Genomic DNA, 14,225 nt, shown 5'->3' with positions numbered 1-14,225 from the left:
CTTACGGGGAGGACACTGAAGAGGAACAATGAATGGAAGTGGGCACAAAGGGGCCTCTGAGGTAGAGTTCTGACAGTGTTTTGTGAAGTTATCAAGCTGTATGTACACTTATGATTTGTGCACTTTCCTATATGTATGTTAGTATCTCTAGAAGAATAGCCAAGGCAATAAGAAAAGGGTTTATATTTTTTTAATATATTACACCTATTATTTCTCTCTGTCTCTCTAATTTCCTTGGCCTGTTGTTTACTAAAGGAAAGCAAATGGTCATATTTTCAGAATCAACTTAGCTGCTTCTTAGACTCATGAATTCAAACGGTTATTAATTAATTTCATTAGAAAAAAATTTTAACTCTCTAATAATTGATTAGGGTTACTGGTTATCATTTCCAAGTTTTCCTCCTACCTCTTCAAGCTTTAAAGATGGACCCACATTTATATGTCAGTCCTTTTCTAATCTTTCAAGACTTTTCTTTGTCTTCCTGAGGTTCTAATTCACCATATGAATGATAGCAAATACCTCTCAAGTCATATTTTCAGGACATTTCCTAAAACTAGTAAGCACAATTTTAAGTTTGTTTTCTGTGAAAATAAAAAATTTTCTCTCTGATTCCACAGTAGCATCCCTGTATAAGCAAAGGAATCTTCCAGATGATCTGTAAATTGTATTAATAATGCCAGAAGTATTTTTGTAGATCTCAATGACAACAAACAAGTCATGTCAGGAAAAGGCACAAAGCACATACATGATGAATTTATCCCACACAAAGCAACAAACAAAAAGAATCCAAGACCCTGTATCTAAATCCAACCGACAAATTCAAACATCAGCAAGACAGATAATTATTACATTTAAGTCTCACCACTGCTGTCCATACTTGAAGAGTTACCTTTGAAAAAAGACTCATTTTTGTCAATCATATTTTTGTGAAAAACTGTAAACTGGCAGGATTACAGCAGACTATGAAATCTGGAAGTGTGTTTCTGATGTGTGTATGTATGCTAAAATACCATGCATCTTAAGTTTTAGCTTTTACTTTATACTCTTAACAAAGGAATTTTGGAAATCTGTTGTAAAGGATTAGGCGTTCAAAATTTCCTTCTCTATCCTTCTTTGCAAAACAGACAATGTAATATTCTCTAAAATACTTCTTGAATAAGAAAAACTCAATTCGGGACTTCCCTGGTAGTGCAGTGGTTAAGAATAAGCCTACCAGGGCTTCCCTGGTGGCGCAGTGGTTGACAGTCCGCCTGCCAATGCAGGGGACACGGGTTCGTGCCCCGGTCCAGGAAGATCCCACATGCTGCGGAGCAGCTGAGCCCGTAAGCCATGGCCGCTGAGCCTGCGCGTCTGGAGCCTGTGCTCCACAACGGTGAGAGGCCCGCGCACCGCAAAAAAAAAAAGAATAAGCCTACCAGTACAGGGTACATGGGTTTGAGCCCTGGTCCAGGAAGATCTCACATGCCGCGAAGCAGCTAAGCCCGTGTGCCACAACTACTGAGCCTGTGTTCTACAGCTCGCGAGCCACAACTACTGAGCCCGCATGCCACAACTACTGAAGCCCACAAGCCTAGAGCCCGTGCTCCGCAACAAGAGAAGCCACCGCAAAGAGAAACCCATGCACCGCAATGAAGAGTAGCCCCCGCTCACCGCAACTAGAGAAAGACCATGAGCAGCAAGAAGACCCAAAGCAGCCATAAATGGAAGGGAGGGAGGGAGGAAGACAGAAAGAATGACTGTTTGGAGAAATCAGTGTGAGAAACAGTACAACAGTGGTAAAAGGCATATTCTAACAAAGCCATTCTTGGGGGACAGTTCTCATAATAAACTACTTTGCTCAAGTCTGAATTGGGTTTTTTCAAAATTACTTAACTTTATTTATATTATCTCTGAATAGGAGGGATATAACAGGTACATGCCAAAATATACTAAGACAGAGATGGACCTTGATCACTAACTACATGTCAGGGTAACTCTGCAATGAAATGTGCATATTGATCTCAGAGTGACTTCTGGTGGTCTCTTTCATATTCAGGAAGTGAGACCTTCCTTAAGTCCCAAAATGTCAGTTTCTTTCCTTTCTTACTATTAAAAAGAATGATCCAGAATCTTTCTATATGGTGACTTTCTTTACCTAGTCCCCTTGCTATTCTAATATCATGCAGTCACTGAATGCTGTATTTTTCAAACTGTGAGTAGTAGGGTCATGAAATCATTTTTTAGTAGCTTCCAAACTAACATTAAGAAAAACAAAAGGAAAAAACTCTGTGCACTGAAGGAGGGTAAATACTGTTTTGTGAATATTCTGTCTTAAAAATTTATGGATGTGTAATATTTATATATGTATGTAATATCTGATATAGCTACATAACTACAGGTGGTATAAAATATTCTTGTGAGTCATGGTCAGACTTCAAAAGCCACAGATATAATGGGCTTTATTATATTTTTATTGTTACACATGGAGCTTCAACAAAATGATTCTTCATTCAGAACCCAGTCTAACCTTTAAGGCTAGATATCATGTAAAGATTATTCTGCTTAGTTGAAAGCAAATATTTCTTAGAACAGATATATCAACCAACTCTGGCAAGATACATTGGTATTTCAATATATGTATTTTGGAGATAAGGATGGTGAGACCAAAAGCAGAACAGCATCTCTACACATACATGATTAGCTTTCAGCTACCTGTGGCTCAGTAACTCAGTGTACATTCTAAGCCACTACAAGAGCAAAGGTCTATCTATAACACAAAATAAAAGTAAAGAAGAGGACATGGAAGTGAATCTAACTTTGGAAAAACCAGTTTCACATAAAGCATATTGTCCACATCTAAATTTCTCAGGAAATTAACTGATATAAGGACCTCACTGAACAGGTGCTCTGAACACACTATTGTATTTTCATAAAGCAGAAGACTACAAATAAGTGATGCATATCTTTCAGTGTTAAGTAGGATGCAGGTATCTACATAATAGAGCATAAAAAACCCCTGGGAGAATGGTGTGCTCTGTACCAAAAATAAAACTAGTAAAACAATTTTAACTGTAGTAATATAGAGTACCAAATGTAAGGAAATTGGTCTACAGAGGTTAAGCAACTCTTCATTAGACATATCAGTATTCACTAGTAGGAAGTCACCTTGCCACAACTGACTATATTATTCCAAACAGGCTGGAACCCAATTCTATTCTCCTTCTGCATTAACAATCTTATCTTCAGAGTGCAAAAAAGTATATGGAGCAATGCTTGAGAAACCAACTGGGAAAACAGAAGAAAAGGAAATCATATGGGTTCTTCAGTATACAGGGGGCAAATAACCAGATGCAGCCAAAGAACATCCTACATTCAATAGCTGTATGACTGATGACACATTAAATTTTCTAGAGGATACAAAGAAAAAGTTCTACCTTCTAAACTTTTAATCTAGTTGAAGAACTACAACATATAAACATACAAGTCTCTTACTAAAACTCTCCAGTGTTACACCCATTTCATTCAGAATAAAACCCAAATCCTTAGCATTAACTTATGAGGCCTCACATGATCTGTATCTGCACCTATCACCTATCACTTATTTCCTATCCCTTTTCCCCTTACCTACTATACAATGGCAAACAGTTATATGAAAAAGTGCTCAGCATCATTACTTTCCATGGAAATGCAACTGAAAACCACAAATTCAAAAAAAATGGGCCAACAATACCAGGGATAGGCAAGATTTACAAGAATAAATCTCTCACATTGCTGGTGGGAGTTTAACTTTGAAAAACCATTTTGGAAAAATGTTTGGCAGTGGGAACTAAATCTAAACATACGTATACGTGATGATACAGCAATCCCATTTAGTTGCATGCCGCAACTAAGACCTGATGCAGCCAAATAAATAAATAAAAACGGTACAATAATAAATTGTGATTAGAAACAGACAATGGAACACTTCATAGCATTAAAAAAGAATGCTACAGTGCAACATGGATGAATCTTACAGACATAATAATTGAGGGAAAGGAGCCAGACACAAAAGAGTACACACTGGATCATTCCATTTACATTAAGTTCAAAAACAGGGTAAAATAATCTAGGATGATAGCAGTAGAATAGTGATTACCTATATTTGTTGATTTGTTCTGAACTAGAGGTTTGAAATGGGAAGAAGTATGAGGGAGACTTCTGGGTGCTGGAAATATTCTATACCTTCATCTAGGCAGTTGTTACACAAGTATATACACATGTACAAATTCAAAGAGTTGTATACTTAAGATCTGTGTATTTCACAGTAAAGTCATATACAAAACATATATTAAATATATATATATATATATATATATACACACACACACACACACACACACACACATAAAATGTCTATTAAGTGATATGTAATAAGCTATAACACTACACTGCTCCCACTCCTCTGGGAACTTTTTGACTCCCTCAGGTCTTCATTTACTTTATTACTTTTATTGATTCAAAGAAAAGGGAAGGGAGTACTACACAGATAACTGATGCTGAAACAATTGCTTACCTTTAACAAAGGGCAGCTGGAAAGGTTGGGAAAGGAGAGTGGAAAATTAACCCCAAGAAGGAAATCCTTGTTTCTCAGATATTTCTGCCGGCTCTCCCCTTCTGGCTCTCCCCAGGAGCGCAGCTGATGGAGCCTGTAGGAGGCTTTCAGAGACAGGAAAAGAGCTAACCATCTGAAACAAACCACAGCAGACATGCTTATTCAATGCTCCATGGAGGGCTGAGGGTAGTTCATAGCAGTGAGGAACCTTGTCTCTCATTAACATGTCTCTTTTGTAAATCTTGAACATTTTAGACACAGCTCTTTCCTACTTTCAGATAAAGCCAGTTCATACTTTTGTTCTATAAATTCTATCTTTGGCATGAATTGGTTTGCTACTATGAAAACGAAAATCCTCTGTAAAGCTCCTCTCAGAATTAAGGAATATTCAACTCTATCACAAAAACTGTAATAAAAACATCCTTATACTAAGGAGACAGCCTCTCCTAATGAGGTCACTATTTTTTACACAGATACAAAGTAATAAATTAAGTAACAGCCATTATTCCAAAGAATAAGAAAAGAGAACTAAGCTTCCCTGAATATGTAAGGCAGGCTATGCTGCAATCACTACTAACTAAAGGAATCATCAGTCATCATTTGCCCTGTAGAAACAAATAAAACAAAGTAGTCTACCTAGAAATTAAGAAGAATTGAAGACCTTCTGGTAGCATTTGGGAGAAGAGCCTAAATAGTTTTTATTTAAGGTATATCACGAAGCATCATGCAATTATTAAAGGATCAAAAGTATGATTTCCTTATAAAAATTTTAATTCTTAACAATACAAAAAGAATGAGAGGCTCTGTAAGATGATATAATAGTAAATATTTAATTTCACAGTATTCGACCTTCGCCCCTGTTTATTCCCAACTGCTCTCTCAAACAATGAGCAAACTTCTCACCTGGCCAAAAGTCCCTGAAGCATGAGGTTTGCCATTTCAGCTGGAGATACATCAATAAAGCGAAGGAAAGAGAAACAGCTTTCTTCATTAACACCTGGAATATCAAAGGACAAAGTTAAACCCAACAGAAAACCAAGAGGCAATACTCAACTAAAGCCTGCTGAACTGCTGAATTTTGACTTAAGAATCAAAAACTATTTTAAAGGTTCCAATACAGCCACTTTGATATTAGACAGTATGTCATATTTTTGTATTACAATCATAAGTAGAAAAGGCAGACCTATGAGATATGGCATATATGGGCCAGAGTGGAGTTGGCTCATCAGTTACCTCTGGGGTTTTGGATTCTTGGCTAACTGCCTTCCTCTTTTTATCATGCCAGGAAAAAAAAAGAAAAGGAAAACACAGAGGTGTTTCTGAACCTCTGCCTTAATACTCTGGACAATGCTCAAAGTTGAGCAGCTTCCTTTCCTTAAACTAAGGAGGAGGGACCTAAGAGTCCCACACTAACAAGAGTCCTGCATTGTCTCTATCACACCTCTATTCAGAGGTTGTAAGAAATTCTTAAGAGGCAGGTGTAAAATAAAGATGGAAGGTCAATCAAAATGGAAAACAATTAATCCAAAAAAATTTTTATTGCTTCCTGTTATAGCCAAAAAGCCTAGCATCTATAGATGAAGACAACTAATTTACTTAAATCTTATCAAGACTTTATAAATAAAGGCCTAGAATTCACGCAAAGCCACTACTAGTTCCAACTTAGCAAAACAAAGAGCATCCTGATAAATCCTTGGCATTCTTCCCTTCTCAAAGATCAAAACACCTACCTTTTCTGTGAAACAGAGACTGCTGGACATAGTCCGGTGCAAATGGAGAAAGAAGAACCCTTAACCACCTGTAAAGTAAGTAAATAAAATAAATCCAAACCCAAATATAAATATCAGGAACTTAACTAAACTGGAGGTTCCAAACTAAAAGAATCATTTAAGGTTTGAAACTGTTTCTACTTCTGAGAAGTTTGTTGCCAGACAAAATCATAACATATATGTCAGAAAGTACTAAGTACTTAATAAAGGTAGTAGATTATAATACAAGTTCAAAGTGGTCTCATTTTATTTCAGAGAAGCACAATTCTAGCACTGCAAGTTGCTATATACTATATTAAACAAAAATCACTACAACTCTGGTTGTTTCCCCCTGCCCATCTAGTTAAGTACTAGCCTGGAGCTATCACAGACAAAGAATTCCTAAAATTAAACCCAAGAAATGTGTCTCAATTTCAATAGTATCAGGCTAGATGTTGTTGATGATTATTTTGAAAGTACTGTTTATATTGTCTCTCTACAGAAGGAGCGTTCTAAATCTATGGTTCTCAAGTGCAGGTGTGCACAAGAATCCTTTGGGAGCTTGTTAAAAAATCCAGAAGCCAGGGCCACCCTCACTCGGAGGTGCAGAATGTACATACACAGCCATTTTCTGAATGGAAATGGTTTCTAGCATATTACCATTAACAATCACTTCACTTTTACCAAATCTGTGACTGCTGATTCTGGGAAGAAGATAAATTTGATTAATTTGAAATCCAATCAGTTCTTCCACAAGTGCTATTCCAAGTGTATAAACCGTCGCAAAGCAATTTCAGTACTGAGGCAGAGACATTTGCTGATCTCTCTTGGTACAGGTACATATTTGCACACAGGTGCACATTCCTCACTCAGAAAGGCAACTGGAAGTGCCAGTTAAACTCCTGATAGTGCACAGATCCTATCACAAGATCCCTCAACAAATAGTGGTCCACCCATTGCTTAAACACCTCGTTGTGAAACTCACTCTCAATTAAATTTATCTAAGCCACAAAACCCCAAATTATACAAAAACACTCTTAGAGCAAACAGATATTAATATTTGCTCACCTGTCTCGAGAATGGTTGAAGACCCTGATCTGTCCATGACGGTAGATAAACTTTGAAATCTGGTATGGCTTTAGGGAAATATGAAATGGAGACCAAGTTTCTTGTCGTTCAAATAACTCTGGGTGATTACACACCTAACAGGAAAGGAAATGATAAGACAATATTGTCATGTGCAGACATCACTCTATGAAACGTTGGAGGAATCCCAAACCCTACATGTTTACCTTTATGAATATATACTTTCCCATTTTCATCCTTTTTTAACTGCCTTTGTTTATTTGGCATCAAGGCAAGATAGAGCCTTTTTTCTTGAAGTGGGTTAATAATAAAGACAACTCCAAGGCAGCTGATCTAAGCTCTTACCTTCCTAAACTGCATGACCAGATTCATGAGGCTGCTGGTGGTTGTCTGTGCTTGCTGGGTAGAGCCCATAGAAGACTGCAATAAATCCTCAATGGAAATTTTGTTCTTTAGTGCCTGATATAGCAGCTTCTGTCGGCTGGTCAGTTGGCAATACATTAGAATCTCAATCTAAAAATCAATAAGGACATTTATATTTTGAAAAGAGTCTGTAAGAAAACTCAGTATCAGCATAAAGTTGGAAACTCATGCAAGGCAGATTATGATTGGAAAAAACAATATACATATTTCTAGAAACTCAGTATCTCTATAAACCTGTGATATGGCTAATTATCCAGAAAAATGTGCCTTCTTTGACCCTCTTCCCTTGTCACTCACTCTACATGCTGTCCCTGGGCGACCTCTTCCATTTCTAATAACCCCAACTACCATCCATCACAGTGACTTGCAAAAATATATTTCCCAACATCCCCAGCCCAATATTTCCAACTACCTACCATAATAGTATCACTCAGAGTCTGTAGCAACTGCATTTGTGACATATCAGAAAAAAATTCTCTTTCACAATTTACTTAATTTATTAACAGCATTATCACTCAGTTGCCCAAACAGAAACTTCAGTCACCTCTGATTTTTTCTCTCTCATACCCCATGTTCTATCATTTCCTAAGACCCTCAACTCAACCTGGAAATCTACCTCTAACCACCTTTTCTGACCATTCCCATTGCTTTAATACAGGATCTCATCATATCTAATCTATACTGCTATTACTGTGGGAGCTTCCTGCCTCTAGTCTCTCCTGGTTCCAAGAAACTTTCCATACAATTCTTATAAGGTACTCAACTGCTGAAAAACCTTCAATGTAAGTTACTGCCTATAGTAAAATATTAAAAATTCTCCTGTAGGCAGAGGCCTCCCATAATCTAACTCAGCATATTATCCCAATCTCATCAAGTCCTCCTATATATATTAGCTATAACAGTCTGAATAATGTTTGCCAAACATGCTGCCTATTTGAATATTGCTCTACCTTTGTTCACTCTTGTTGCTTAGCACCCCTTCCTACCATGTTTTCCTAGTAAATGCCAACTCATTATTCCAGATCTAGCTCACATGTCATCTCTGCTTTGATACCTTCTCTAACCTTCCCTAATAGAACTACTCCCTTACCTATGTTCCCATTATATTTCACATAGATAATCATTGCATATCTTATGATACAGTACTAGCTATTTATGTATTCATCCCCCTTGGAAATCTGAACAGAACCTGGAAGCTGCATCTCTACGGACCAGTTGCTGGCAGACAGTAAGAGTTCAATAATACTACTGAACTATACTATTGAACTATACTATAAATACTATTGAACTATACTATAAATACTATTATTTATTATATTATAAATAATATACTATTTAATAACAGATTAGAAACATTACTGATGTTTAAGAAATTTATACTCTGCACAGTGGTTAAGAACCATACCTCTTTTGATCACCTCCCTAATGACCACTAAATAACAGACATTATGATATTGCTATTGTTTTTAAGCTGTTTCTGATATAAAAGCCTCAAGGATCCATTTTTTTTATAAAGTACTTTCTTTCTATCAGGTACACATCTGTGTGAACTGCTATTCAGTTAAAATCAGCCAGTTTCACAAAGCAGCCATAAAGATGTTTTAAAAGGAATAAAACAAAGGTACACTTCTATTCCTCTCTTTGAAGGTGTACATCTCCACCACAATCTTGTAAGAGAGTTACTAATTTCAAAATGATCCAGCCTTCTGGCAGTGACAGAGAGAATGACCTGATATTATCAAGAACCTGGAAAGATGCTTTTTATATAGACAGCAGAACTGTGAGGAACAGGTGCAATCTATGGGAGATGGGAACATACCCCAAAGGACTGGGAACTGGGTGAAAAAAGGAAGGAAAATATGGGGAGGATTCACAAGAGATAATAGAAAACTACAGAAGTCTGGTAAGATCCAAAAAACATTATTTATAAACCAAAATTACTGACTTTTTATGAGAAAAAATATTACAACCCAAAGCACATTAAACTTCTAAATCTATCTCTCAGTCTGCAGAAATACAGGAGACAGGGGAACATGTTAGACAACACCACAATGATGCAACCAGCAAAATCCAGTATGTGGGATAATTCTACAGGACGAGCAACTCGGTTTCTTCAACAAAGAATTCCAAGGGGAGAAAAAGTAGGGTGGGACTAAAAGATGCTTAAGAGACATAGCACCCAAATACTATGTGTGGACCTTGCTTGGATTCTGGTTTCAAAAGCCGAATACTTTTTCAAAGAGAGAGAAAGAAAAAAGCATACACAAAGACAACTGGGAATATCTGAGCACTGACTGGGTATGTGATACTACAATGAAATAACTGCCTTTTTTTAGCAGAGGTGATAATGATATGTGAATATGTATTTTAAAAAACACCAAATCTTTTAGAGACACCCATGAAAATATTTATAAATGAAACAAAAGACATCTGGGATCTGCTTCAGAATGTAGAGGGGTGAAAAATTGTCATGAGTTGATCATTTAAACTATATGAAGTTCATTATACTCTTTTTTTCTACTTTTGTAATGTTTCAAACTCTCTGTAATAAAAAGTATAAAACAAGAAGAAGAAAAAACTATTACTTGCCTTCATTATTTGACTCATTTTAAGTCTTCTTTGACCCTCTCAAGTTTAAAGGTCTCCTATCAATCAAACTAATTACCCTTCAACTAAACATCTACCAAGGAATTTCTTTTCACCCTGGAACCCTAGGTTGGTGCCTATTAAGGCATAAACTCACAAGGTCTTCTTTCCTTACCTTGTCAGACAATTCATTTTCCACATCTTTCTTGATTCTCCTCAGCATAAATGGCTTCAAGATCATGTGTAAGCGAGAGAGTTGATCTGAAATGCCAGGAGCCCCACCGACAAATAATACATTATATCAATTTAACACAAACAAAAGAAATATCATGACCACCCTTCACTAAACCATTCTAACACCTTTTGGCTCAATGATTTTCTAAAAGAAGACAAACAATCGCAAGGAGGAAGCCAAGGGATCTGAACTTTCCACAACACCTTCCTGGAGTCAATTGTGCAAATGCATTTTGCTCTCATTTACTCAAACCAGTAAGGATGGCTTTATTTTTATTTGAATTCACCTTTAGAGTGTTTTAGGAACATTCTATCAATAATAGGGTTCTCAGACAGGTCTAATGCAAGCTATCTGGGACTCCCAGTGTTCCCCAAAAATCATTTTTTCAATGTATATCAGCAAATTAACAACATGTAGTATAAGAAATTACTTAAAGACTTTTCTAATAGCTAGTAGGTGGCACTTCATGTTATGTAATAAATACCTCATAACTCTCTTAAAATATTAGTCAAGAGGTAAAAAGAAATTGATAAACGAGGTTAAAAAATGTTTACAGGAGAAACAAATCCTAATATATAGAGAAAATAACTAAAATTATCCTTGTAATATTTTCTGGTTTTATCACAGGCAAAAAGTCTTACCCCATTCCACAAAGAATATAAAATTTTTCAGGATCTACGTGGAAAATGAGGATTTCGCAATCCAAAATGTGAATTTTGCCTGTTCTGCCTTGATTAGTCAACACTACAGGAGCATCACTTGAGTTAGTCCTTTTTGGACTCTTTTAAATATGTACAAAGCACATAATTATTTTAAAAGAGAAAAAACTTTTCTCTCAGATCCTTCTATGCATACCAGAAGAAAAATTCTTCATATACAAGAAAATACAGAATTATGTAGTTGCCTACACTAATAGGTAGAAAGAATGAAAGTTCATAAAAGTACTCACTCTCATCTATGGCAGATTTGTTTTCAGCGTGGCTCTCAATGTCCTTGGAAAACCATTCATTAAATTCCTCATGTGAATCAAATAATGTTGGCATAATGAAATGCAGCAGAGCCCAGAGCTGGAAACAAACAAAAAGCAAAGTAACTATAGAGCAACAAAACAATAGTATGTGAAGACATGATGAGAGTTTGGAGAGAGAAAGAGTGAAGTTGCAGGTCTGTGTATCTGTGTCTAGGAGCATGTGTATGTGTGAGTAAGTGAGAGAGAATGAGTGTGTAAGCACACTGCCTCATCGACCAACTCTAATTCTATAAGGTACTATAGCAAAAAACTATTTTTCAATTAATTTCCCACTGAAAGTCTGAAAGTGCAAGTCCGGCTCAGCTTGTGCAGTGAGATAGTTTTAAAGATCTTATATAAAGATCCATTCCACAACTGAACACAGTCTGAGGCAGCATAACTTGCTAATAATAACTCTAGATCAGGGGTCAGCAAATTACGCCTTGTGGTGCCAAGTCTGGTCTGCCATCTATTTTTGTAAATCAAGCTTTATTGGAACATAGTCACACCTATTCATTTATATCTATATATATATAGCTGCTTTCACATTACAATAGAAGGTTGAGTAGCTGTGCAGTGACTATACGGCCTATAAAGTCTAAATATTTATTATCTGGCTCTTTACAGAAAGTTTTCTGACCCCTATTCTAGAAGATAAAATTATCTTCCCCAAACAAAGAATTTTAGCTCCTCTCAGTGTCAAAGAATATTACCTTTTTATTCTAGTATAAAAATATCTCTGCATTAGATGAGTAGCATTCTTAATGTGATCATGATTATATAAGAAACGAAGGAATAAAGAAATTTATTTGCCTTTTGCCAGAGAATGAGAAAATAGTAATGATGCCCCCCCCAAAAAAACCACTTAGGGCAAGCCATGGTCAAATTCTTCCTTTTATGTGGGGATTGTAATTTATACAAAGCCGTAACACTCCAGGTAGGCATGGGTAAAGAATTTTATTCTGTGTTGGAGCCACTCTGTTTAATGCAGACATAAAACTGAGGTCTTTACTAGTGCCTACCTCTGCCATGGTGTTCTGAATGGGGGTCCCAGTTAGCAAAAGCCGATTCCGACACTGAAACTGCAAGAGTATCTTCCAACGAACACTGTCCAGTAAGATGAATTACAAATTCCAAGTTAGCAGTAAATATTCACCCTATTGAGACCCCTTATTTCTAAAAATGCTTTTCAAAAAAATAACAAACACTCAAAATCAAGTATCAATACTCTACCATGAACACAATTGAAAAATATTACTCAACAAAGCTGACGACAGGAAATTTCAAAGGAACTGACTCTATACTGAAAACGTGGTATTAGGGTATATATTAAAAAAAGCCCTCGAATAGCAGAGTAGGATCCTTTCTGGCTTGATAAAAGTCCTCTACTACCTTTGGTCAGTTTTGTTGATACAGACCATATAATTATAAAGTATTATCTACAGTAGTAGGTTTTAAAATTATTACTCTATGCGCTTCCAGTGTGAGTTTGGAGGGAGCAATGGAGAAAGAGAAAGGGTGTGAGAAGAAAATGCAACGTGAGTCTACTGCTCCTGGCCACAAGCATGCCCTACTTCAAAAGAGTAAAATATGAAATAATGCTCGTTAGAGGATGGAAAGTTCCACGGAAAATACCATCCTGCCAGTTAACGTGGACTTCTAAGAAAGCCCTATGGGCTCACCAAGAGTTAATAAAAATCCATCAAACCCAAGGTCTAATACCACTGAACACTTTCTAGCCAAGCACTCATTTACTATTCAGTTTGGGAACTTAAAGGTATTAGAACATTTTAAACATGTAACTTCCAATAAAAGGGTTCTTGGGCATCTAATAACCATTCAGGGACTAGGATAACCTTAATAAAACAGTAGAAGCTACAATCCACATAATGTAACATTCTACTTCCTACTACGATCTCCTGTCTAAAATAATCCCTGAAGCAATGAGCAAACACCCCTTCCTCCACAGAAAATTTCCTTGAAGAACAAAAATCGGTTAAAATGCCATAATTACTGAATAGGGAGAAAAAAAGCTGAGGAAAATCTTTATACTCTAAACATTAATATGTATATTCCATGAAAATGCTGAAGAGAATTTATGCCTTCTGGTCAGATATATGGCTTATGCAGAGACCATAAGACCACATATAAGCCATATACCATGTTTTCAAATCTCTCTGATCTTCATTCACATGTGTGTGTATATGAGACACACATATCTATGTATCTATATATCCTCAGTCCACAGGCTTTATTTCTACTACTCATGTTACCTGGAACTACTCTTGAGCGCCTGAGCCTCATCCAATACCATGTACTGCCACTTGACTCGCTGGAAATACTTTACATCCTGCACCACCAGCTGGTAACTGGTGATAACCACATGGAAGGGGGCATCCTGAGTGTAGAGGGTCTTCTGTAAACATAAGAGGGCAAGGGTGAAAAGAGATACCTAATAAGTCATAATAAGACAATGAGGAATAGAATTCATTTTCTAAGGCCAAGAAGTTTAAGATAGCTCTAAAGATATACTTCTCCAATGTAGGAGATGTGCAGTGAATTAAAAG

At 36.6% G+C, this 14,225-nt stretch overlaps 1 protein-coding gene across 2 annotated transcripts in view; it reads right to left on the bottom strand.

Annotated features, from left to right (window-relative positions):
- INO80 (INO80 complex ATPase subunit) overlaps positions 1-14,225 on the bottom strand; it is a 133,092-nt gene that overhangs the window by 57,881 nt on the left and 60,986 nt on the right. For both annotated transcript variants that reach the window (XM_032621626.1, XM_032621627.1), the window contains exons 16-24: positions 13,932-14,074; positions 12,681-12,765; positions 11,599-11,716; positions 10,590-10,675; positions 7,751-7,918; positions 7,388-7,521; positions 6,302-6,369; positions 5,475-5,568; positions 4,533-4,704 (exon numbers count right to left, since the gene is read on the bottom strand). In XM_032621626.1, the coding sequence (XP_032477517.1) occupies positions 4,533-4,704; positions 5,475-5,568; positions 6,302-6,369; positions 7,388-7,521; positions 7,751-7,918; positions 10,590-10,675; positions 11,599-11,716; positions 12,681-12,765; positions 13,932-14,074 (1,068 nt within the window). The remainder of the gene's footprint in view (positions 1-4,532; positions 4,705-5,474; positions 5,569-6,301; positions 6,370-7,387; positions 7,522-7,750; positions 7,919-10,589; positions 10,676-11,598; positions 11,717-12,680; positions 12,766-13,931; positions 14,075-14,225) is intronic.

The sequence above is a fragment of the Phocoena sinus genome, chromosome 2, assembly GCF_008692025.1.
Source record: "Phocoena sinus isolate mPhoSin1 chromosome 2, mPhoSin1.pri, whole genome shotgun sequence".
NCBI classification, from domain to species: domain Eukaryota; kingdom Metazoa; phylum Chordata; class Mammalia; order Artiodactyla; family Phocoenidae; genus Phocoena; species Phocoena sinus.
The sequence above is the reverse complement of the archived record's forward strand: the minus strand, read 5'-3'. Positions and strand labels throughout refer to the sequence as shown.